Source organism: Manis javanica, chromosome 4 (assembly GCF_040802235.1).
Source record: "Manis javanica isolate MJ-LG chromosome 4, MJ_LKY, whole genome shotgun sequence".
Classification (NCBI taxonomy): domain Eukaryota; kingdom Metazoa; phylum Chordata; class Mammalia; order Pholidota; family Manidae; genus Manis; species Manis javanica.
The window spans coordinates 12,353,592-12,378,041 of NC_133159.1; the positions used below are offsets into that span (position 1 = coordinate 12,353,592).

The following is a 24,450-nucleotide window of genomic DNA, read 5'->3' on the forward strand; positions in this document are numbered from 1 at the left end:
CTGACATCACGAATTCTGATGCCCCCACATGGGGGCTAAGGATGAGGGCTGTCCCTTTATTGGGCCAAGGAAGGGAAGCCAAGGAGCCAGCGGATTGTCCCAGGCACGTGCAAGGGGGTGGCCTTCTCCTCCTCGGAAACAGTGGGCAGTTCCTGGCCACACTCCAGGAGAGGACAGTGAGCCTCCTGCACGCCCATCTGTCACGCACCTTGCTTTCACGGCCTCATCGAGCTCATCTCCCACCCTCTCCCTTACCCCTTTTCTGGAGGCTCAGAGAAAAATGGTTTGCCCAGGCTACAGCAGGGAGCAACGGGACTGGAGGGTCAAGCGTGAGATGAGTGAGAAGCCAGGTGGGTGGGTGGGCAAGGCCCTTCTATGGGCTCTTCTCTGGGAATTGACAGACCCTCCAAGAGCCTGACTGGCCCCCTTGAGCACCAGCCTCTCCCCCACCGTGGATCTCAGTGTGCCCACCTGAAGCATGGAGTGCTGGAAGGGACGTGGCATAGCCTTATGCATGCATAGACCTGGGCTCAAATCCTGATCTTGCCACTTGCTAGCTGTGAGATCAAGGGTGTGTTCTGAACCTCTGCATGCCTTAGTTGCCTCTTCTCTGAAACTGGCCTGATGATTAACCCCACCTGGCATTGTTTTAAAGACCAATAATAATGTATCAGGGTGCCCAGAGCATGGTCGGATGGTCAGTACTGGTAGCTGTGCTGTTAACTAATAGGCCCAGGAGTCCCTTTCCAAGGACTCTGTGATCCATAACCAGGATTTACTTGCAGCCAGAGCCTGGTCCCTTCAGGGTTTCTAGTCTCCGGCTTTCTTCTCATCCTAGCTTCAGACCCTGGCCCTGAGGTGGGAGAAAAATCCTGGCATGGATTGTGCAGCCCCAGGCCCAAGGTGGCCCCTGGCAGACTCCCTGAGCCCCAACACTGTCTTTCTCTCTCAGGATTAAAGCACCAGGTGAAGAGAAGCATTAATGAGATGCTGGTGGACAGAGGCCTCAGGAACGATAGTCTCTATGTACAGGTGAGGGGTGAGCCTGCTGCCTGCTCGTGGGGTCCCCCACCTTCTGGGGGAAAGCAGCCCCAGGAACTGCTAGTGTGGAGTGAGCCTCTGACTCTCCTGGGGGCTGCTGAGACCTGTGGGGAGCATAGGGCCTCCGCCCTTAGGACACTCCCATGGAAGACACATGGAAGACACATGGCGATGCCCAAAGGGAGCGCCCAGTCTGATGGGGGAGATCCTACCCTGCCCTTGGCCAGTGATGGGTTTCTGTGGAAGCAGAACTTAGTTCTCAGTGTAGAAGTCCAGAGGATGGAGAGATGTGGTGGAGAAATGGGGGCCTGTAAGGTGGATGCAGCAAGGGCTCCGGAGGCTGGGCTGACCTGCCCCATGCCCAGTGCGGGGCTTGTTGGAGAATCCGTGCCCTGTAAACAGGAGGGGGCCTTTTGCTTCTCAGTGGTGACTTGCTCCTGAACTGCTGAGGCAGGCTGGAGCCTAAGCCACGCTGGGGCTGGGACAGGGTGGTGTGGTGGCAAGCATTTTTAAGACCAGAAACTGCCTGGGTCCAAACCCCAGCTCTGCCACTTCCTAGCTCTATGCCCTTGGGAAGGGCACTTGAGCCTCAGTTTCCCCACCTGGGGGTAGCAATGGCACAAAGTTATTGGGAGGATCAGAGGAGCGAAAGGGTGCAGAGGGTTGTGTGCAGGGCAGGGCACACGGTGGGTGTTGAGCAAGCGTTAGAGCCATCCTGGGTCCCTGGGCATGCCTGTTGCCTTTCCTCCCACCCCCAGAGCTGCATCGACTGGAACCGCGAGGTGCTGAAGCAGGAGCTGGGCCTGACGGAGCAGGACATCGTGGACGTCCCCCAGCTCTTCTCCCTGAAGGGCTCCTACGCGGAAGCCTTCTTCCCAGACATGGTGAGAGCTGCAGGAGGATGGGTCACTTCTTGTCCCTGCGGCCTGGCAGGCTCCTGGTGGGGGCTCAGCTGGGGTCCGGAGGAGAGGCACTCCCTGGCCCAGGGCACGGAGGCTGGGGCGGGCCTTGCAGGCTTCTCTGGTGTTTGCTGGCTTGCTCTGTGCACAGATGCAGAACATTTCCATCAGTGGCTCTCAGTCAGGCTGTCAGTTTTGCCCCCTGGGACATTTTGACACTCCTGGAGGGAAATGCTAGTGGCGTCTGGGGGAGTGGAGACCAGCAATGTTGCTGACCATCCCACAGCACCCAGGACAGCCCCCACAGCTAAGAGCTCTTTTCCCCCCTCAAATGGAAAAGGAAACTGGTTTGATTTCAAATGTCTTGGGCTTCCGTTCTGGGCCTTGGCTGCCTGCTCTGACTCCCAGCCTGGAACTCGGCTGGCTGCTCCCCAGAGGGGCTCCTGAGTCAGGCAGGCTGGGCAGGCTGGGGCTGCCTCCCTGGCTGTCATTAACTCAGGCAGCTGACAAGCAAATGAGCAGATGTGACCTTACCAGTGTGGCCCCTGGGAGCGGCCTGCGTGATGCTATCAACACAGTCCTGGCTAAAGCGCCCATCAACACCTGTGAAAGGATGTCAGCGTGTTGGAAGGCGTGAGGTGCAGCCTCCCAGGGTGGGCGAGCCTCCCTCTTCACCTGGGGCCTTTAATTTCAAAACTAATCATTGGACAAGCCAAGCCTTGGGAGTGGATCCCAGAATCCTGATTGGAGGAAAATGTATGGGGTGGGGCTTCCCCTCCAGCATTTACATTCACTCCTGACTCCTCACCCAGGGTCCTGGCAGACCCCTCTATGGCAGGGCTTCATGCCTCGGCTCTAATGATATTTGGGACTGAAGAATCTGTGCATCGTAGAATGGTTGCAGCATCCCTGTCCTCTGCCCACGAGATGTCAGTTGCACCCCCTTGCTGTGATAAGCAAAAATACCCTGGGTGGCAAAATCACCCTGGTTGAGAACCACTGCTCTAAGGTGGCACCATTAGAACTTTCTCAGACAATAGAAGTTCTCTACATTTGTGCAGTATGACATAGGGGCCACCAAGCCACAGGGGCTACTGAGCACTCCATGTGCAGCTAGTGTGGCTGAGGAATGAAATTTTTACTTTTATTTAATTTTAATTTCAACAACTACATATTGGACAATGAAGCTCTAAGGGGTGATCTGGCTCTGGTTCTGGCTAAGGGTTGGGGGCAGAGCTGGAGCCCATGACCTTGGTCAGCTCTTCTTGGGCTGTGGCCTTGCCCACACCCAGGGGAAGCCCCCTCCCCAACACATACCCTCTGTGGGCATCCCCCAGTTTCAGTCCAGGCCCTGCTCATCTGAAGGGCCCTTAGGGAACACTCAGTTAACCCCTTTGCTTGTCACAGGGGAAACAGGCCCTCTGAGGAGAGTGGTTGACTTGCCTGAGGTCACCCAGCTTACAAGGCGGACTGGCCTCCGGTCTCCTGAGTCCTCCTCCTGGAGGAAGCAGACCTGGGCTGGCTACAGTCCCGACCCATCTCCCAGCTCCTTTCCTTGCCCTTTGTCCCTCTGGATGCCCCACTTCCACCCAGCATGTTCTAATGGGCAACCAGGTAGCTCAGGGCCAAGGCCATTACTCCACGGGACCCTCCAGCTGCATGTAGGTCCCAGACATGGGTGGCCCTTGCAGGGCGGACTTGAGGGTGAGGCACCAGGGCGTGGAGCATGTGAGGGCACAGGGTCTAGGGCAGCCCACCCCACACCGAGACGACCCAACGCCACCCTCCAGACAGTTGATCCAGAATGTCCTATTTGAATACCAAGGCAGCTTCTCTGGACATCAATCTGGGGCTGAGGTTCCTCTAAGAAATTCTCCACCCTGCACTGGGGAAACTTCCCTTCCCCAGTCTTAGGGCTCGAGCCAGGGAAGCAGAGATAAACCAAGGGCTCCCAAGGGCTCCCAGCTCATTGCCCCAGTCCCTCAGGCCCCCAGGTAGCCACAGTGCTATTCTTGGCAGAGTACAAAGAACACAGGCTCTGGTAGGGATCAGACTCAAGTCAAATTTTCAGTCTCCCCGTTCTCTGACTGTGTGACCTTGATTATGTTACTTAACCTGTCCAAGCCACAGCCTCAGAGGGAGTCTCTGAGGTTTAATGATGATTTTTATGGCACATGGAAGACACTCAATAAACAGTAGGAATTATCAAGGCTTCCAGGGAACAGTTGAGCAAGCTGTGTACTGCTCAAGTGCATTGACGTGTGGGTATTTGTTGTAAAGTTTCTGGCGGATGACAGTAAAATCTTATTCCAACCAAGTTGTTATAATATGACAATTTTCTAATAGAAGAAAGAAAATGTTGGAGGAAAGGGTGGCTTTAATTAATGTAAGCTACCCTGTATGTTACTGGCACTCTGCCTAGTAGTAATCCTCTCTTCCAATCATGAGTCTATTTCTTCTATCCTTAGATACTAGTTCTTGAACAAGCGCCAGCTCCGGCAGCCCACAGGTGCTGAGAAGGATGGGACGGGCCCTGGGGATGGGTCGGCCAGAGCCAGTGCCCAGCAGGAGCCCCCACGTATAGGGCACCCCCAGCCAGCTGGGCCTACCTCTCACCCTCCCCCTTTTACAGGTCAACATGGTGGTTTTAGGCAAGCACCTGGGCATCCCCAAGCCCTTCGGGCCCATCATCAACGGCCGCTGCTGTCTGGAGGAGAAGGTGCGGTCCCTGCTGGAGCCGCTGGGCCTCCACTGTGTCTTCATCGATGACTATTTGTTCTACCACCAGCTGCTCGGGGAGATCCACTGTGGCACCAATGTGCGCCGGAGGCCCTTCTCCTTCAAGTGGTGGCACATGGTGCCCTGAGCCTGCATCCCCTGCCATCCTCTCTGCCTGCCTGCCAGGGACCCCTGCCAGGGTGAGGGCAGGAAACTCCACCTGGCCTCCATCCAACTGGGGGAGCCTTGGGCACTGCCCCCTGAGTGCCTGCAAATGTGTTGGCTACCGTGGGCACCAGGAGACAGGGCTGGAGAGCACACATCCTTACCTCTGGGTCCTTAGCTCCCCAGCCTGAGGAGGCCTGCCCTCATCCCTCCCTCTCCTCTTCCCCATCCACAGCTCCCCAGGCTCTGGAACAGAGCAGCAGCTTTAACGTGGTCAAGGATGGCTGTATGTGGCTTTGGCAGGTGCCCCACTTTGAATTGCTCCCCCTCTGTTCTGACAGTCCCTTCATGTTTGTACCAGGAATGGGGCCCAGAGGGCCTGGGCTCTGAGAATGTGGACCCTGGGTGTAGGCCCTTTAGGGCTCTCACAAGACCAGGAGGGGCAGGGGAGCCACCTTCTCTTATCTACCAGCTATCTTCTCCTGCAGGGGAACCCCGATGCCCGCTGTGACCGCCTAGTCCTCATTAGCCACATTTACATAGGCAAATAAGGACAGGAAAATCCAGTGTCTGATGGCCTGTTTTATAAAGACAAGGCAACAAAAACCCTTTAAATACCTGACTCCATTCTCAGAAGGGTGCTTGTTAGCTGTCTGGAAAGCCTTTAATTACAAGCCTGGCTGCTGCTTCCAGCTCGAAAAGCGCTGAGAAGCCAGGAGGTGAGGAGGCTGGGGGGGCAGAGTGGCTGAGGCGTGAGGCTAAAACCTGGGGCCTGGCTTCTGTGCCCTAGGGCTCCTGGCTTTGCATTCTGGACTCTGGACATGGAGGCGGCTGGCTGTTCCAGGTGTAGAAGGGGGTGGGGCTCCAGATGCTAGAGAGGGTGACAGGCTTAGGTTATCTCTGAAGGTGGGGTTTAATTTCTTGTAATAGTCTTTAATTACTCCCCTTTGCTCTGCAGGCAGTGGGAGGGAAGGCCCTCCCATTCGCAGCCACCTGGAGACCCTGTACGTAGTGTGGGTTTCACCTGTGAGTAACCCTGTGGCAGGCCCGGGCCCCTTCCATAGACCTCAGCTGCCACGGGACTGAATAGCCTGGCCCTGGGGTGAGGTCCCTGAGATGTACAAGGCAGCCTAGCTTGGCCAGTGCAGGACAGGAGGTGGCCCCCGCCCCAGACAGGCCGGGCAGGAGGGGGCCAGCCTCCTCCCCCCTCTGCCAATGGGGCCATCTCAGGGCCTCTTAGCCCCTGGGCCTCCAACCTCTGTGTTTTTTGTGGTCCCTGGTGAGGCCTAGACTGGGTCAGCTGCTGTTAACCTCTTTAGCTACAGAAAACTCAGCCATCAGAGGCTTACCTGGAAACCCAATTTATGAAACTGATAAAAACAGAACTGCTCTGGTTTAAGGTGACAGGGGCATTCTGCCTAGATGTCCCTCTTCCCGAAGTCTCTGTGGGAGCCTGTTTGCAAGCCCGTAGTCTGATGCCCACTTTCTGCTAATAGTCATGATGCAGCATAGACTGAGCCAAGAGGAGAAGGAAGGCTTCGGGGCCAGGGGTGCTCAGGAAGGGCTGGGCTTCCCCAGGGAAAGGGCTGTGGGCAGGAGGGAGTGGGTGCCGCCGAGAGATAGGGAAGGCGGGAGGCAAGCCTTCCAAAGTAGCACTGAGTGTGGGGACCTCTGGAATTGCTGCTGTTGGGGGACCCTGATGTCCCGTCTGAGAATGTCTTGGCTGATCGGTCACCCCCTTTCTGATTAATAAAAATGTCAGCATGCATTTCTTCAAGTGGTTTCGTCCTTAGCTTCTGTTTGTTGGGCTGTGGTGGGGAGGAGAACCCGCTTCCAGCTCCACCCGCTGTGCTACCGGCTCCTTGGCTCAACTTCTGCTGGCCATGGGCAGCTCCTACCCAGCTGGGAGAGCCTCCAGGGCCAGTGCCAGGCAGGCACGCTGATTCGGCAGGATGGCTGCCACATGCCTAGAGCCCGAGGCCAGCTGCCTGCTGAGATGGCTGTCAGGGGAAGGGTGGTCCCCCCACTTCGTCTCTTCTCCCTTCCCTGGGCTATCTCCTCCATCTCTCAGAGGGCAGGCGGGCTGGGCACTATTGGCAGAGGTGGGAAATTTCCCAGCAGGACTGGTACCCAGGGCCCCAGGCCACTATGATTCCCTTTGATTATTGCCCCTAAAGCTACTAGGTTACCCAACCTCAGTGGTCTGATGTCGGGGTCCTGAACATATCACCTCTCTCATCCTATATACATGCTGCTGCCTCAGACTGCACCTTCTGACACTGACTCACGTCCTCACGTTATTTTAGCTCTTGTTGTGGACTAAGACGCAAAAAGTTGCTGCCAATCAGTCATTGACATCTTAGTCTAAAAGAGCCATAGATGTGTTTCTAAAACCTGGAATTAATTAGGGAGAGGCAAGAGGCTGGGCCTGCCCCCAGCACCGTGGGCTGGTGCCCAGAGGGAAGCCCCCACCTTCAGCATCTATTCCCCAACTGGGCTCACAAGCAGGCTAGGGAGATTGTCTGGGGCCTTGTCCTGAGCCCAGAGCTGAGTCAGCCACCAAACCATTTTTTTAAAATTTTGGTATCATTAATCTACAATTACATGAGCAACATTATGGTTACTAGACTTCCCCCATCATCACGTCCCCACCACATACCCCATTACAGTCAGTGTCCATCAGCATCACCAAACCATTTTATAGCCAAAAAAGTGAAACTATCATTGGGCCCAGTATCCCAGCATCTAGCTCCCCTTAAGAACATCTCCCCCAGGAATTACACATGTTCTGTGTGATCCCACTGGGAGAGAACTGTTAGGAGCGTGTGCCAGCTTCCCTTTGGACGTTGTCCCATGTGCCTTTCCCTTTGATGATTTCAGTTTGAATCATTTTGCTGTAAGAAATCACAATCATGACTATGGGAGAAAAAAAAAAGAATATCCTCTCCCCAAACTGGGATATGGGAACACCAGGCTTAAGAGTCCTGCTGGGACCCTTGAACTGGTACAAATGCACCAGTGAGAGACCCTGGGGAGCAGGTCCTAGTCCCCACCCTGCCTCAGACTGCCTGCATCTCCAGGGAAAAGGGAAGGCACTTCTATTCACCTTCTGCACCTTGCCACACGGGGTGTGTCCCCACCATTATCTCTGCCAGGGCTGGTGATGAGCCACATTTTCTACAGATGAGGAAAGCAGGGCTCTAAAGGAAGGATGTAGTCCCCCAAGGCCACGGAGCCAGCGGATGGTGGCAGCAGATCTGAACCCAAGCCCCCTCTCCCCAGAGCCCTTGGTCCTGCTGTTCCAGGTGGCCGAATGCCCCCTTTAGCTTCAGTTTCCCCTCCTGACAAATGAGCCCCTCTATTCTGACATTCTAAGCCCCTCCTGGCCCAAGAGGGTTTTCACCCTCATCATTTACCCTTTCTGGAGGTTTTTGGCACCTCATAATAGCCACCACCACCACCAATAAAATAAGGCCCAGTTCCATGCTAGAGCTCTGTACACATTGTCCCCATTTAAGCCTCCCAACAACCATTTCTCAGAAGGGAAAAGGGAAGCACAGAGCAATTGAATGACATGCCCACAGTCACCCAGCCAGGATGTGGTTGAAACACGGCTGAAATTCAATCCTGCTTCTAAAATCAATGCTCTTAGGAAAAAGGTTGGTGCTTCTCAAAGTTCATCAAAATGCTTTGCAGTGCTTATAAAAAATCCAGATGCCAGGCTGCACCCCTAACCCACTGCATTAGATTGAGGTGGGGCCTAGGGATCTACATTTTTACCAGCTTCACCATCAGGGTAGAGAACCTCGGGGCAAACAAAAGCGTCTCTGAAAATGCAGGTAAAGATGGTGAGGATGAGTGTGGAAAGTGAGGAAGGGGCCAGTTCAATACCCTGTATCTCTGCACTGCCCAAGGCCCCGGTGCCCTGACCAGGTACAGTGTGGGGAGTTGTTCTCCTTAGAATGAGAAATTAACTCCCCGGCTGCAGAGGCGGGAGCAACAGGCTCATATGCAGATTTGGGGTTCCTTCCAGCCAATCCTGGGCTCCTGGCTCTGGGAAGGGGCTGGGTTTCCAGGACTGGAGCCAATGAGCTTGCACGCAGGGCCCGAGGGGAAGGCCAGGGTCTTTTTAACCACATGCCTAGGAGCCTATGGGGCAGTGTTGGGTTTGGTGGCCCAAGCCCGGTCCGAAGTTAGCATGTCGCTGCAGAGGATCGTGCGTGTGTCCCTGGAACACCCCACCTGTGCCGTGTGTGTGGCTGGAGTGGAGACCCTTGTGGACTTTTACGGGTAAGAGCAAGCGGTCTGGGCGTTTGCAGGCCCTTGGTGCTGACCTCCTTGGACTCTCCCTGCCAGCCGTGCAGGGCTTTCTCAGGGCTCACGCCTGGCTTGGCTGCCCTCTCCTGAGTCTTGGCCTTGGAACATCAGCTAACATGGAAGCCTGGGTCCTCGAGTTTCTCAGCCTGGTTTCTTGAAGACCCTAGCCAGGACACTTACAGTGTGGGGGACTGAATGGGGGAACTGGCAGTAGCTAAGCCCCAGTCTCAGGCCTTGGGAGGTGCTGGCGCCATGGGGGCTTGGGCACTCTTCTCTGCCCCGAGGATTCTGCAGGCGGGTCTGGGGGTCTGGCTGTGCACACGAGAATAGGATGAGGTGTACCTCTCCAAGCCCCAAACAGAGCATCAAGTAATTTTTTAGAAATCACGTATACTCACGTAGCACTTACCCTGTGCCAGGCACTGTTCTAAGAGTTTGACAAGCCTCTTGAATTTAACCAATTTAACTTTCATAACAACCCTATGAGCTAACCTTATAATTGGCTTCATTTTGTTTGGCAGACGAGGAAACTGAGACTCAGAGAGAGCAAGCCATTTGTTCCAGTCACACAGTTACTAAGTGACAAAGCCAGGATTTAAAGCCATTCCTGGCTAAGTGTCTTATGCTTTTAGCTGTCTGCCACTCAAGGAGGAAGGATCTGGTTTCCTCCAGCCATTCAACGTCCATGCATTATGTCCCTACTGTGTGCTATGGCCATGTCCTTGAAGCTGGTGGGGGGAGGTTCCTGGTTGTTTCTCCCAGGAAGAACAGAAAGGTTTGGGCAGGGCTTCAGGAGCTAGTCTCTGAGAACCACCAGGAGCTGACTACTTAGGAGAAGAGTCCCCAGAGGTCCCAGCTCCAAGGCCAAGCTGGGGACACAGGTAGTCAGGAGACTGGCAGGGAAGAGGGCAGAGCCGTGCCACTGTTCCCCTCTCACAGGTCTCCCACCCGCTCCTCACACCAGGTTTCTTAGCCCTTTTGACGTGGCAGTTCCCTGAGGTGGGCTGCCCTGTGCACCATGGGATGCTGAGCAACAGCACGGCTTCTGACAATACGCCAGTAGCACACCCTCCCCTTGTGACAACCAGGTGTGTCCAGACATTTCCAGATGTGTCCTGGAGGCAAAATCACCCCCAGCTGAGAACCAGCACCCCGGACAAAGACTAAAAATTGCAGTGAACTTGGTTGGAAGCCCAGATAGGGCTGATCCCAAGGGTGCTGGATGAGACGGGGTGAGGAGCCGCTCGTGGGGGTGAGCAAGGTCTGGAGCAGACCCAGCCCAGCTAGGTATGGGGAGCTAACACCTGGTTGCAGGCGGGTGGGCAGCAAGGAGTGGGGATGTGCTTGGCGGCTCCTGAAGGCAGGGGCAGCCACAGAGACTGTGCTGGGTGGGAAGATGAGGGAGGAGGGGCGCTGTGCTCCCTGGCACCACCACCTTCTCCCATGCTGCGCGCCTGCCAGGGGTGACTCACCTGTCCTGGTGGCCTCTTGCCCTTTGGGCAGATGTGCCTCCAGACTGACCTGCCCTGAGAAGGGCAGAGCTTCCATAGAGGATGAAGGGTGGGTTGGGGCCTTGGAAGGCAAAGGCAGCCTTGTCTCGTGGTCACTTGAAGGAGCGGCCACTTTGGGGTTCACAGAGGGGTCTGTGGATGGGACAGTTGCAGGGGGCAGGGGGCAGCCTCAGGCACCTTCAAAGAAGCACTCGTGGGCCTCAGGTGACCTTGGGGGTGGGAGAGAGCTCCTAGTGCATTCATTCATGCATTCATTGAGTATTTCTTTGGGGTCTAGTGTGTGCCAGGCACAGGGACACCATGGGGGGCAAGCAGGCATGGCCAGGACGTCTGAGAGCCCTGTCCGTCTGGAGCTCTTGGGAGGCTGGCCCACTGTGCAGGAGGGCTGTGGACAGGATTCCTGTCTTGCAAGGGGAGCAGGTTGGCTCTTAGGTCCCTGCCAGCTTGGAAATGCCATGCTTTAGCAACCCTGGGTGCTCAGACTATGGGTCAACAGGAGAAAGGGCAGGGGGCTGGCTGGCTCAGTCCTGGCTCTCTGACTTGGTAGCTGTCTGACCTTGGGAGAGTCACTTAACCTCTCTGAATCTCTAGAGAGTGGAGATGATAATAATCTCAGAGATGATACCCAGGGCCTGTTCCAGACCAGTCACTACATTAAGTGCTTTCCATATGTTAGCTAATTCTCACAACAATTCTAGAGGTGGGTACTATCATCATACCTATTTTATGATAAGGAAACTGAGGCTCAGAGAAGTTGAATAACTTGCTCCATGTCACACAGCCAGTGAGGAATGGCAGAGCCTGGATGTAACCCAAGCAGTTTGACCTTTATGTCAAAGGCCTATTGGGAGGATTGAATGAGATTGTATGTATAGAGCCATAGGTATGCCAGGCAATGGCTGGCATATAGAGAACATTCAATTATGGTAACTACCACCATTATTATCATGACCATCATCATTTTAAGGCTCCATCCTGGTGCTTTGAACAGCCTCAAGTGTCCACAAACCTGCCATACACAAGATGGCTGGGGAACAGCCACTGAGCCATTACTGGGAGAAGGAGGAGCTGAGAAACAAGAAATTAGCAGAGGCTGAGCAGTCAGGGCAGACTTCCTGGAGGAAGAACAACAACCTGAGCCTTGAAGGACAAGCACAGGAAAGACCACTGGGGCTCTTTATCTGTGGCAATGGCATAAACCCTGTTGCCCTGCCTTCTGTTGAGTTGAACATGGCCAAGCTTGGGGGCTTTGTTTTCCTGAGCAGGGATTCTGAGCGGGAATGGGAAGGAAGGCTACCTCATGTCGTGATGAGCCATGCCCTGGGGATGAATGTGCAGCCAGGATTGAGAACTGCTGCCCTGGTCGGCAGCACCCCTTGCTCAGCAGAGATGGTCACGTAGAGTGAAAAGGGTAGGGTACCTGGGGGCCAGGGACCCCGAGTTTTGGTTCTAGCTCGGTCAGCCTTTGCCATAGTATTTTGAGCAACTTTCTGTCCTTTCCCGGGTCTCAGTTTCCCCACATGTACCTGAAGAGGTTGACATAGAACAGTGCGTTTCAAGTTCTGCTCATGGAGGCCTCTGAGCCCCCTCCCTGATTTGACAAAGTAGCTCCCCTTCTGCCTCCACCGGGTCTTGTTCGGTGTAAGGGCTCTGACCTGCCCGTGCAGGGAGGTAGGTCCGGGGAGACTGATGCCTCTTTAACTCATTTCTTTCGGCTCTGGTAAAAGGGTTTGCATGGACACCATTTACCAGGGACGGGAAGAATGTGGTATTAAGCGGCCCAGTGATTTCCTGACCCTGGTTCTCTTGGTGAGGCCAGCAGACTCAAGAGCTGGGAGCCCCGAGCAGGGAGTGGAAGCTGCCTCCAGAGGCTGAGCTGGGTGGGCCTTGGTCTCTTCTCCGCCCGTGGACCTGCTCAGTGGGGACCTCGCGGGTCGTCTTGTCAGCCTTTCTGTTCTGAGCCACAGAGACCTTTCCCATCCGCTTCTAAGCTCTGAAATGTCTGGTTTTGTTCACCAGAAGCCAATGCCCTGAGCCCATGAAAGAGGATGGGTTTAGATTTGCAAGGTGGTGGGGACAGACTTGGCCATGGGTCCTGGCTGTCATGTACCAGCTGTGTGACTTTGGGCAGGCCACCTGTCACTTCTGAGCCTCAGTTTCCTCATCCATAAAGTGGAGATAATAGCACTGACATCTTCTGGCTGTAGAAGCTACCTTCATCACCACTGTGACCATCATCATCCTCACTGCTGAAGGGGTGACACAGGAGCATAAAGGAAGACCTGACTTGTCCTGACTCCCAGGAGAGGGTGGGCTTGCACTGAGTCGGCCCCACACTCCCCAGGGAACCAGGAGCCAGCGTTTTGGAGACAGTCTAACCTGAGCCATGATTCTGACTTCACTGGGCATCAGTATGGTTGAATGCAGGTTCCAGGACCCTGCCTGCAGCACTTCCAGTTCTGGAATCTGCATTTCCAACAGGTGGGTCAGAGGTTGGCCACTGTGAGGGTGACCCACTCTCCCAGTTTGCCTGAGAAATTGTAGGTTTTAGCACTGAAAACCCTGCACCCAGGAAATGCCTTAGTCCCTGGCAAAATGAGATTGTTGGCCACCCTGCCACATTCTACCCACTATTCATCAGCCCCTATCTCAGGCTGGCAGGGATGGCTCAGTGCTGGGGAGGGCCTTGGCTTGTCCTGTGCGTGGACAGCTTCAGCTGGGGAGAGCCCAAGGCCCCAGGTCATGTGCACTCCCCAGGGCTGGGCCAGGCACAGTGTCTAGAGCAGCCCGCTAGCAGCTCAGGGAGGCCCGGCTGGAGAAACATCTTGATCCAGGTGAGGCTCTGGTTGCTTCCCCTGTCCTCCGGGAAATGGGAAATCCAGACCCTCCCTTACCTGAGGCAGGTTCTCCGCCCACAGCCAGTCCTTTGATCTCCTGACACACAGCTTCCACGATGAGACATGACCGCTGTACCGGGAGTCCGGTTCCCCACCTTCTAGTCCCTTCCCTTCCGGGCCTCATTTTCTCTAGAAGCAAAATGAGGGCATGGCTTTGGGTGGCTCTGACCTTCGCTCCCCGACTCCATCTTCTGTCATCACCACTTTGTGGACGGTGACACTGAGGCAGGGGGAACCAGGTCATTCCCTCCAGGTCACCCACCTGGTGAGTCGTGGGACTGGGATTTGAACCCAGGATGCCTGGGTCCACAGGCTTCAGCACCTCACTGGCTCCCCACTGCACAGGGGTGAAGTGAAAGGAGCACCTTACAGCCTGTTTGTACTTGACCTCCTAAGGCCCCAAGGGAAATGTCTTTCCCTCAGACTTGCCCGCTCCTTGTCCTTGGGGCACCTGCCTTCCTCTGGGAAGCCTTCCCCAGATGCCCCAGCCCACCCCGCAGCCTGCCTCTGTCCACCTGTTTCCTGCCCCCTCCTTTACTCTTTGCTGCCCTCCCCCAGCAGGTGGTTTTCCAAGCCTTTCCTATCTATTACTGCAGTTGAGCCTCAGGGTCACCCATGAGGGTGGCTGGTGGGGGATGTGTCCTTATCCCACTTGCTGGGTGAGCTTGCTGAGCCCCATGGGGCTATTACTCAGGGTCACCTGACCAGTGTGCCACCCAGCCTGGTCTAGAACCTGACTCTTGACTCCGGTCCGGCACCACCAAGCTCCCGGCTTCTTCAGGCCCCTCCTGCACAGGGACACTTCCATCTTCATTGGGATTCCCTGATGGAGAGGATCAGGGAACTGTGGGGGAGCTGGACTGAAATCCCCCAAACCCAGGAGCTGGGGCCTGGGAGCTGGGTGGGGTTCAGTACTGGAAGGTCCATCGAAGTCCCTTAACTCCAGCTCGCGGGTGCCTGGGGTCCGAGGGGCAGCTTGGAGGTGAGCAGAGGTCCATAAAAAAATGTACTTGCTTCCTGGGGACTTGGGGGCCAGGTGCCTTCTAGAGTAGGGCTGAGGGCTCCCTGGGGTGGGAGGGGGGCCTTTCACACCGGGTCTGTCTCCCTGTGTCTCTGTCTTTCTGGCTGTCCACCACTCTGGGCCTCTGCATGCCTCTTTGTCTCTCTGTCCCTCTGTCCCCTGTGCCTCTCTATCCAGGCTCTCCATGTCCACTGATGGGCATGACGACTTCAAAGTCCTGGAAATTACAGGCATTTGAATTAGGGTTGCCAGATAAAATCCAGGATGCCTAATTAAATTTGAAATCTGGATAAACAATCAATAATTTTTTATAATAAGTATGTCTCAAATATTGCATGGGATGTACTTAGACTAAGACAATTATTTGTTGTTTATCTGAAAGTCAGGTCCAACTGCTTAGGAGGAGAAACGGGTGTGTCAGCCACTCCCACCTGGTGAGGACACCTGGCAGGCCCGGCACTGGAGCGGCACCTGACGGAGCAGAGAGCTTGGGCTTGGTTGATTTCTCTTCTTACAGAAAAGCCCCTTTGAGAAGTATCAGAATCATGCTGGTACAGGAGTGAAGAGGGTGTTTTAAAGGAGGTTTGCTCTCCTCCAAGCAGAGGCAGGGAACAGAAAGGACCTGGGGTTGAACCTGGGGAGAGTCTGTTGCCTATCCGGAGCCTCAGTTTCCCCATGTGTAAACAGGAGTAATAGTTCCCTCCTCCCTGGGCTGCAGTAAGGATTAAACCAGCTGGTGGTTGGGAAGGCTTGGTCCAGCCTGCCATGGCAAGTGTGTAGGGGATGGGGATGGGGATGTGGGAGGCAATGATCATCTTCATTGCTCTTGGGGAGGTGGTGGTAAAAATGTGCACTCGGGAGCCGGAAGGCCTGGACCTGGATCCCAGTTCTGCCACTCACTAGCTCCATGACCTGGGACAGGTTACTTAAACTCAGTTTCTGTCTGTGAAATGGGAGACAATAATAGTGCCTACCCTCCTAGGGTTATGGAGAGGATTACAGGACATAATACACAAAAGGAAAGCAGACAGGGCTACGACACAGCGAGAACTCCACAGGTGTCAGCTACTGCTATCCCCCAGGTGCGTGTGTTTGCTGCTTCCTCCAGGAAGCCTTCCCTACGGCTCACAGTGGCTTCTCCCTGCATGGGATCCCACTGACTCCTGGCCCCATGACCCTGAGCCCCATCTGCTGCCCTGTCCATGCTGTCCTCAGCTCTCTAGTGGGATCGAAGGCTCTGGGCTCGTGGGGAGGTCAGTGAGTGTACGTGCCTCAGGCGGCAGTGCCCGTGTGCGCAGTGGGGACCCCACAGACAATCAGAGGTGAACAGACTGATTTCAAACAGGACTCCCAGACTAGCTGGAGTGGGAGGAACACAGTCCCAGGACCGGGGGACATCACAAAATTTTTAACCGTACAAATAATGCCTGGTTGTTTGAATCTGGCTGAATTTCCCAGGCAACGCTTCAGTGTCTTGGAAAAGCGTGGGCTCTGTGTCAGAAATCCAAGGGCAATCCTGGCTGAGCCATTTGATGTTGTGTAATCTCAGGCTTGTTACTTGATCTCTCTGAGCTACAGTTTCTCACTTTTCAAATGGAAAATGAAACTTTGCAGACTTGTTAGAATAAAAGGAGCTCGTAAATATAAGGTGGCACACCATGCACACTCACCCAAATTAATACCCTTCCCTAGGGAAGACCCCAAGGACATCTTTTCACCTGCTAAAAAGGAATGCCATGGGACTTGGGGGCGTGAGAACTGCTCTTCTTTTTTTTATTTTTGTATCATTAATATACAATTACATGAGCAACATTGTGGTTACTAGATTCCCCCTTTATCAAGTCCCCCAGACATACACCATTACAGTCACTGTCCATCAGTGTAGTAAGATGCTGTAGAGTCACTACTTGTCTTCTCTGTATATACTGCCTTCCCTGTGACCCCGCCCCCTACATTATGTCTGCTAATCGTAATGCCCCTTTTTCCCCTTATCTCTCCCTTCCCACCCACCCTCCCCAGTCCCTTTCCCTTTGGTAACTCTTAGTCCATTCTTGGGTTCTGTGAGTCTGCTGCCATTTTGTTCCTTCAGGTTTTTCTTTGTTCTTATGCTCCACAGATAAATGAAATCATTTGATAGAGAACTGCTCTTCTTAAAGCCACAGTCTCAGAACTGCAGGGGCATCCACTAGCTTGCTGTTGGCTGGTGTCCACTGAGCTCTTTGTGCCTAGCACTGAACTGGGGGTTATGACGCACACAACTGGGTCCTAACTTTCAAGGAGCGTGTAGCTCTGTTGGGAGGTAAAGAAACTCACAGGGAAATGGCAATGAACACAGAGCCTTGGAATGTGAGAATATGCCTATATTTGTGTGGGGTCCAGGCCTGATTTCCAGGAGCTTGCTGTGAGGATCTGAAAAACTTTGGGGTGGTCAGGGAAGGCTTCCTGGAGGAAGCAAGAGCTTGAGCCAAAGCTCAAGCATCTGAACAAGGGCTGCCCCTTCTAGCACCTCCCATGGCTTCTTGTTCTTCCCAGGTCAGTACCTGATGGCACAGAGATGTTTGAGGTCTATGGGACCCCTGGTGTGGACATCTACATCTCTCCTAGCGTGGAGAGGGACCGGGAATGTGCAGACAACAGGCGGTGGCCCTTTGGCAAGGGGTTGGAGATCATCGTGGTCATGAACTCACCCAGCAACGACCTCAATGACAGTCATGTGAGCAGGTCCCCTGGTCTGGGAGCCAGTGGGGAGGCAGCGATCCAGCTCCACATGTGCCCTCTCTTTATTCAGAGTGCAGGGTAGCCTGATGGGTAGGAACCTGGTACTGGAGCCAGCCAGCTCTGCAGCTTACAAATACAAACTGTGTGTCCACCAGCAAATCACATCACCCCTCTGGGCCTCAGTTTCCCCTTCTGTAAAATGGGGATCATCATAGCATTTTCCTCCTGGTGGTGTGGGATGGAACATAAGCCAGCGTTTGTTCCTTATCTTGCTTCCCAAGACCCCTGGTGGAGGGAGCTGTCCCAATTCTTCTATGTTGGTCCTCAGTTTCTCCATTAGAGGTCTGAGGGTTGATGAGGTGAACTTTGCCCTTCTGAATGAAAGCAAGAAAGCAGAGATGGGGGAGGGATGCGGCTGCCAGGGGAGACCCCTTCTCCGAGGCGCTCACCTCTCCTAATCCAGTCTCTTAGTGACCCTTTCCCTTCCCAGAGGCATGGTTGCCCTTCCTCTCCTCTCTCTGCTTCTCCAGCCAGCGAGGGTGAACTTAACAAGCCCCAGCTGAGACAGTGGGCTGGCCCCAGGGCAGGAGACAGGTGGAAGGTGGGAGAAATGGGGTGGCCCTTGCCTGCACAGATATCCTCCTTAAGGGGTGATGGGAGGGGCAGGTTCCAACTCCATGTCGGGAGCAGTGTTCCTGGAAACTGGCCCTTTGAGGTGCACTGACTACCTGCCAGGCATTGGGCAGCCATGACCTCATCTGGCCCTCACAACAGTCCTGAGAAGCAAGGTCTGATCATCCCCATTTCACAGATGGGGCCACCAAGGCCCAGAGTAATGGGCCCAAGGTCACACAGCAGGTAACTAGGAGAGCTAGAATTCAACACAGCCTGCCTAACACCTGGGGGCAGTCTCTATCACCCCGCATTTTTCCCACCTATGTATCTGAATTGAGCCTCAGCACCGAGCTCTGTGGGGCTGGTGGAACAGGTGGGGCAGTACTCCATGAGCCCATTTAACAGACGAGGAAACCGAGAATGAGAAGGGGGGTGGCTTATCTAATGTCACATGCTCCAGTGAGTGTCAGGGCAGGAGGACCAGCCAGCCTGTGAGGGACCGCTGCTGGGTGTCCTGATGAGCTGGGGGCTATAAGGGTGCCCCCCACCCTGAGTTCCTTGGTTCCAAGGACCACAGGGATTGACGAGTGTTGGAATGTTCCCCACTTTTCCTCCACCACCTTTGGCCAGGATCCAAGGAATTGTATGCCTGAGGCAGGCCTCATTGCTGGGGCTTGGCACATGGGGGTCACTAAGTGCAGGATACAGGGGCTCCCAGGACCGAGGGATGAGTGGCCTCTGTGAGATCCTGAACGTCTGGCTGAGATGAGGACATCAGGGATGCACATCAGGAGGGAATGTCCAAGTGGAGGGCTTTGGGTGGGATGGGCTTCGAAACAGCAGCCTTGAACTGCGTTATCATCATCACCATCTTCAGCCTCATCTTTAGCAGTTACTGGGTGTTTAGTGAGCCAGGCACCATGCTGAGCATGTCCCAAGCCTTCCTTCTTAATTCCCACAGCTTAGTATTGACCCAATGGGATAGGAACTATTAGTATCCCCACTTCACAGCTAAGGCCACTGAGGCCCAGAGAGAATAAGTAACTTTTCTCAAGATATTCACAGAATCCGAGTCCGGGCCGTCTGACTCCAGGGCTCTGCATGAGCTCTTACCCAGTGCTCCCTGTCCTCTAATCATAGCAGCTGGTATTTCTTGGGCACTTCCTACAGGATCAGTCCTTTATACATATTGTTTCTAAGCTATAGGACAATCCTATGAGGTAGGGACCTCTATGGTCCCTGTTTTGTAGGTGAAGAAACTGAGACAGTTCAGAAAGGTGAAGCACCTTGGCCAAGGTCACAGAAACCAGAGGTGCTGGTCTCAAGTCCAGGCCTACCTGAGTCCCATAGAAAGGGACTGTCCCTAAACCCTGCCCAGGCCAAACTTCTCATTTTATAAATGGTGAAACTGGGATCCAAAGGGAAGTGGGGGCTCGCCAGAAATCACACTGTAGTCAGCAGCACGAGACCCAGGTCTCCAAGACATCCCTCACGAAGAGTTCCCATGTTACAGATGGGCCAACTGAAGCATGGAAAAATAAATGGTACAGAGAAGGCTACAGGAAGAGCTGGGTTGGTAAACTCAACTTGGGTGCACAGAGGTTCCTGAGACCTCTTCTCCTCCTTACCAGATCCCCCAAGACCTGTCTTTGGGGGTGAGGGCTCTTGGCTTCAGCTGGCTTGAAACCTGGGCCCATCTCTCTGCAGGTTCAGATTTCCTACCACTCCAGCCGCGAGCCCCTGCCCCTGGCCTATGCGATGCTCTTCCTCACCTGTGTGGGTAAGTTGGGAGCCTTAGTGGGACCCCAGCCAAGGGCAGGATGGGGAGTGGTTGGGAATGATGCTGAATAGAGATCTTTATACAAATCAACTGGTTTTATTTTTTAAAGTAAGAAGTTCACATAAAAAAATTCAAATGGTACTAAAGAGTTTACATTGAAAAGTAAGCCTCCCTCCAGCTCAAGACCTCCACTTCCCCAAGCCCAGCATCCTTCTAAAGATATCCTGTGTTTATACAAGTAGACGCTTCTGTACCTGTATATTCCTCCCTTTTGTAAGCAAATGGAAGCATACTATGGACATGAAACTGGACCTTGCTTTTTCCAACTTGAATTTTTTCTGCCAACTTTCCACAAGTTTAAATATAAACTCCATGCAAGATGACTCAGATGTTGGAACTATCAGACAGGAAATGTAAGTAACCATGGTTAATATGTTAAACGCTCTAAAGGAAAAGATAGATAACATGAGTGAACAGATGGGTAATTTCAACAGAGATGAAAACTATAAGGAGTCAAATGGAAATCCGAGGAAAAAAAAGTCATGGTAACAAAAATTATTTTGATGGGTTGACAGGCAGGGTTGCTATGGCTGAAAGAAGAGTCAGTGAACTTGAAGATAGGGCAATAGAGGTTACCTAAACTGAAATACAAAGAAAAAAAGGAGTGAAGTAAACAAAAAACCAGAACAGAGATTCAAGAGCTCTGGGACAGGATCAAACAGTCTAAACTCAATGACATTCCCATCAAAATCCCAACATAGCTTTTTGTAGAACTTTATAGAGCTGATCATAAACTCATGTGGAAGAGCAGAGGGTAAGAATAGCCAACACAATTTTGAGGAGTAACAAGGTGGAGGAGGTCATTGTACCAGATAACAAGATTTTTTCTTCTAAGCTATAGTACGAGGGGCAGTGTAAAATCAGTGCAGGGTTAAACATGGACCAGTGGAACAAATAGAATACCTGGAGCATAGTAACCTCAGGGCAGTATCTGACCTTCTCTGCAACAAGGCAAAGCAAAAGCACAGATAATAAGGAGAAAGATTGATAAATTAGGCTCTGTTAAAATATGAAACTTTTGTACAACAGAGGACAATTGAAAAGTCAACTATGGACTGGGAGAAGAAGTTTTCATTGCATAATGCCAACTTAGTGACTATAGATTACGGAGAACCCCAATCAACAACAACAACAAAACCCTCCCACATTAACAAAAATGAGCAGAAAATATGAACAAGCAATCCACAGAAGAGGAAGTCCCAGTGGTCAGAATCCAAATGAGAAAATGTTAAACTAAATTCGTACAGCCAAGAATGTTGACCTGGGGAGCTGCGCGCACCATAGGTAGGGTTTGTGTTGATATAGCACTTGATGAGTGCTTAGCAAGAGAGCTGACTACGCTTTATCTGAAGGAGAAATTTTTAGAAGGGAAAACTACTAAGGCATAGGGAGTATACATTTTAAATTTGATAGGTATTGTCAAATTGCTTTCCCAAAAGACCATCCGACTTTACACCCACCAACCGCATACGGGAGTGCCTTGCCAGCACCGTGCATAATCTGCCTTCTCCATTTTGCCAGTCTGAGAGGTTGGTATCTCATTGTTGCTTAAATTTGTCTTCCTTTAGCTAAAACTAAGGTTGGGTATCTTCCCCCCCACACACGACCCAACACACACACAAATCCTTGTTCATTGGAAAATGCACAAAAAAGTGCATAAAGTTTTATTTTATATGTGTATGTGTATGTACGTGTGTATAAATAGTTAATGAATAGCTAATAATGGATAATTAATTAGTAGTTAATTGATAGCAATGAATAGTTAATTGATTAATAGTTAATAGCAAACCCTCAAGCAGCCATCACTCAGGTCAAGAATTGGAACATGACTGACACCCCAAAGTATCCCCCACAACATGCTCTTCTCTGATTGTAACTCCCTCTTCCTCTAGAGGTTCTCACTATCATGGGGTAAATATTTCCTTGCTTTCCTTTATGGTTTTATCACCTGACTATGCATACCCAAATAATACACAGTTGGCACTTAATGTGGGGGTTAGGGGCACCAATGTCCTGTGTAGTCAAAAATCTGTGTATAACTTTTGACTCCCCAAAAATGTAACTATTAACAGACTGCTGTTGATCTGAAGCTTTAACCATAACGTAAACCATGATGAACACATATTTTGTATATTATATGTATTATATACAGTATTCTTACAATAAAGTAAGCTAGAGAAAGGAAAATGTTATTAAGAAAATCATAAGGAAGAGAAAATATACTTACAGTACCTGTGTTTATTGAAAAAAATCCACAAATACGTGAAACCATGCCATTCGAACCCATATTGTTCGAGGATCAACTGTGCTCTATTTTTACCTATCTTTGAATTTCCTGTGGGTGGGTGGAATCATATTGTGCATATTCTTTGGGGTTGGGTTTCTTTTACCCCACATTATGTTTGTGAGACTCATCCACTTGTTGCATGATGGTTGGGTACATTTTCATATGTTTAAAAGTCATTTCAAAATCTCTCTCCTGCTCCGTTTGGGTTATAAAATCTCCCCCACTTTCTAGGGAGAAACATTAAGAAGGCGGGATGAGGGCTGGGATTTGGCAAGTGTGAGATGAAGCTGAAGTTCAAGGAGGCCCCACAGCCAGTAGGCGCCGGGAGTCTGGTTCACATCCATGTGTGTCTGACACTCAGGCCCGGGCTCACTGTGCCATCCCAGGGCAGTGAGGCAGCTTCGGACAGACCAAGAATGTCCAGGGCAACCTGGGCTCAGTGCAGGGTGTGCCCCAGACATCAAGCAGGGAGGGTTCAGCGAGGGCTTCCTGGAGGGGGCAGCATTTGACCTGGGCCTCTGCTCTGACCCTGCTTCCTCCCCAAGGCCTCTTTTCCCAGCCCAGGGAGGGAGGCTCCCGATGTCCCCACCTCTGGGCAATGTCTTCTTGGAAATGACTTCCACTTGCCCAGCCCCAGAGGAGATCAAAGCTAAAAGGTGGTGGCCACAGGCCTGTGCTGGGCTCCTGGGAAGCCCATAGTGACTTACCCTCCGGCCTTTCCTTGCAGACATCAGTCTGGATTGTGACCTGAACTGTGAAGGCAGGCAGAACATGAGCTTTGTGGACAAGGTAGGGGGCTTCTCCTTGTGGAGGGCAGAGTTTGGAGCTGCTCTGGACTGGGTTAAGAGGGGAAAGGCCATTATAGGTATCCCCCAGCCTCCCAGCTGATGCCAGGGTCAAGGGAGCCAGCTGGGAAGCAGGCATGGCTGGTGGTCTTCTTTCACCAAGAGAAAAAAGTCACCACCAGAATTATCCAGCACACACGTGTCCCGCCCTGGACTCTGTGGAGGAAGTCCTTTTGGACTGGCAGTCTTGTTGAGGGTCAGCAAACTTTTTCTTTAAGAGTCCGATCCTATATATATTGGCCTTGTGAGCCATGCTGTTTCTGTTACAGCTGTGGCTAATGCCATTGTATGTGGAAGAGCTGTGGGTAGTATGGAAAGGAATGGCTGTAATAAAACTTTGTTTACAAATGAGGCAGTGGGCTGGATTTGGCCCATGGGCCTTAGTGTGCTGAGCCCCTGATCTAGGCTAAAAGAGAAATCTCCCAAGTAGATTCTTTGGGCTGAGTGTTGGTGGCACTTAGGGCATTTGGAGCCCAGGGAAGGCCAAGGTGGGCTGTATGAGTGAGGAAGACCTCCCTTGCGGCCCACGTGGGCTGGGCTCTAAAGTGATGCAAGAATTCCAGGTGCAGGGAACAGGAGGAGCCAAGGCCTGGAGGGAGGGAGGGATCTTGTGATCAGGAAGTCGCCTGTTGAGAAGGAGGACACTGGCTGGACACATATCACAGGCTGGTACAACAGACAGCTGTGTGATTCAGACTTGGTGGTGGGGCTGTAGGGAGCCATTGCTGGTTCTTGAGCAGGAGGTGCTCCAGTGAGAGTGGACCTATCCTCACAGGGTAGGGGCAAAAGGAAGAGACAGTGAGGAGGCTGGCCAGGAGGTTGCTGGGAGGAAAACAAGGGTCTGGTCTGAGCCCCCATTGCCAGCTATGTTTTGTCGTTGGCAGCGCCAGTGGGTCTGGGGGCCTGGTGGGTATGGAGCCATCCTGCTGGTGAACTGTGATAGGGACAATCTGAACTGTGGTGACCAGGACAACTATGACCAGCATGTGCACTGTCTGCAAGGTAAGGGGGGTCATGACAGCCCACAGGGGTTCCCACCCACGCGGCGGCTCTGAAGGCAGAGCTTGGGGCCAGAATTCCAGCCCCTGGACACACTGATGTTGCTCAAATCCCCCAGCACCCCCAGTGCTGTGCTGGTGCAGAACTCTGGAAGTGAGTTGACTCACCTTTCTCTCCCTCCAGGGGAGCAGCAGATGCTAACATTATGTGAGCACCTACTGTGTGCTGGGCTGTTTCCCCAAATTCTCATTTAATCCAAGCAGAAGGGCAGCACACCCCAATTTAGAGAAGAGGAGGTTGGGGCCCAGAGGTCAGAATGTCCCCAGAGTCAGCCAGCCTGCGGCAGACCCAAGGCTTCCTATTCCGACTCCGAATCTGGCCGCCTCTTCAGGCACCTGTGGCCTGCGGGTCAGGAATGCCCCATATTCTGTCAAATCCATCCCAACCCGCACAGAAATGCTGCCGCACCAGCCCGCGGCCTGGGCCAGGTGCTTCACAAATGAGACGCTCACAGCTGCTCGGAAAGTGGGCACAATTGTCCCTCGTTCTAGAGGTGGGAACTCTGAGGCTCAGGGAG

General features: G+C 52.9%; 2 protein-coding genes across 4 annotated transcripts in view; both read left to right on the forward strand.

Annotated features, from left to right (window-relative positions):
• Positions 1-6,600, forward strand: part of PADI1 (peptidyl arginine deiminase 1) — a 35,663-nt gene extending 29,063 nt beyond the window's left edge. The window contains exons 14-16 of the mRNA XM_037000094.2: positions 953-1,032; positions 1,800-1,925; positions 4,573-6,600. Of these exons, the coding sequence (XP_036855989.2) occupies positions 953-1,032; positions 1,800-1,925; positions 4,573-4,806 (440 nt within the window). The 3' untranslated portion in view covers positions 4,807-6,600. The remainder of the gene's footprint in view (positions 1-952; positions 1,033-1,799; positions 1,926-4,572) is intronic.
• Positions 6,601-8,990: 2,390 nt separating this feature from the next.
• The window catches only part of PADI3 (peptidyl arginine deiminase 3), a 31,058-nt gene continuing 15,598 nt past the window's right edge, over positions 8,991-24,450 (forward strand). The window contains exons 1-5 of one of the 3 annotated variants that reach the window (XM_037000092.2): positions 8,991-9,113; positions 17,102-17,282; positions 19,610-19,682; positions 22,757-22,818; positions 23,759-23,876. In XM_037000092.2, the coding sequence (XP_036855987.2) occupies positions 9,022-9,113; positions 17,102-17,282; positions 19,610-19,682; positions 22,757-22,818; positions 23,759-23,876 (526 nt within the window). In that variant the 5' untranslated portion in view covers positions 8,991-9,021. Of the gene's footprint in view, positions 9,114-13,701; positions 13,814-16,678; positions 16,869-17,101; positions 17,283-19,609; positions 19,683-22,756; positions 22,819-23,758; positions 23,877-24,450 lie in introns of those variants that run through there. The other 2 variants (XM_037000093.2, XM_073233286.1) reach the window with 2 other exon arrangements.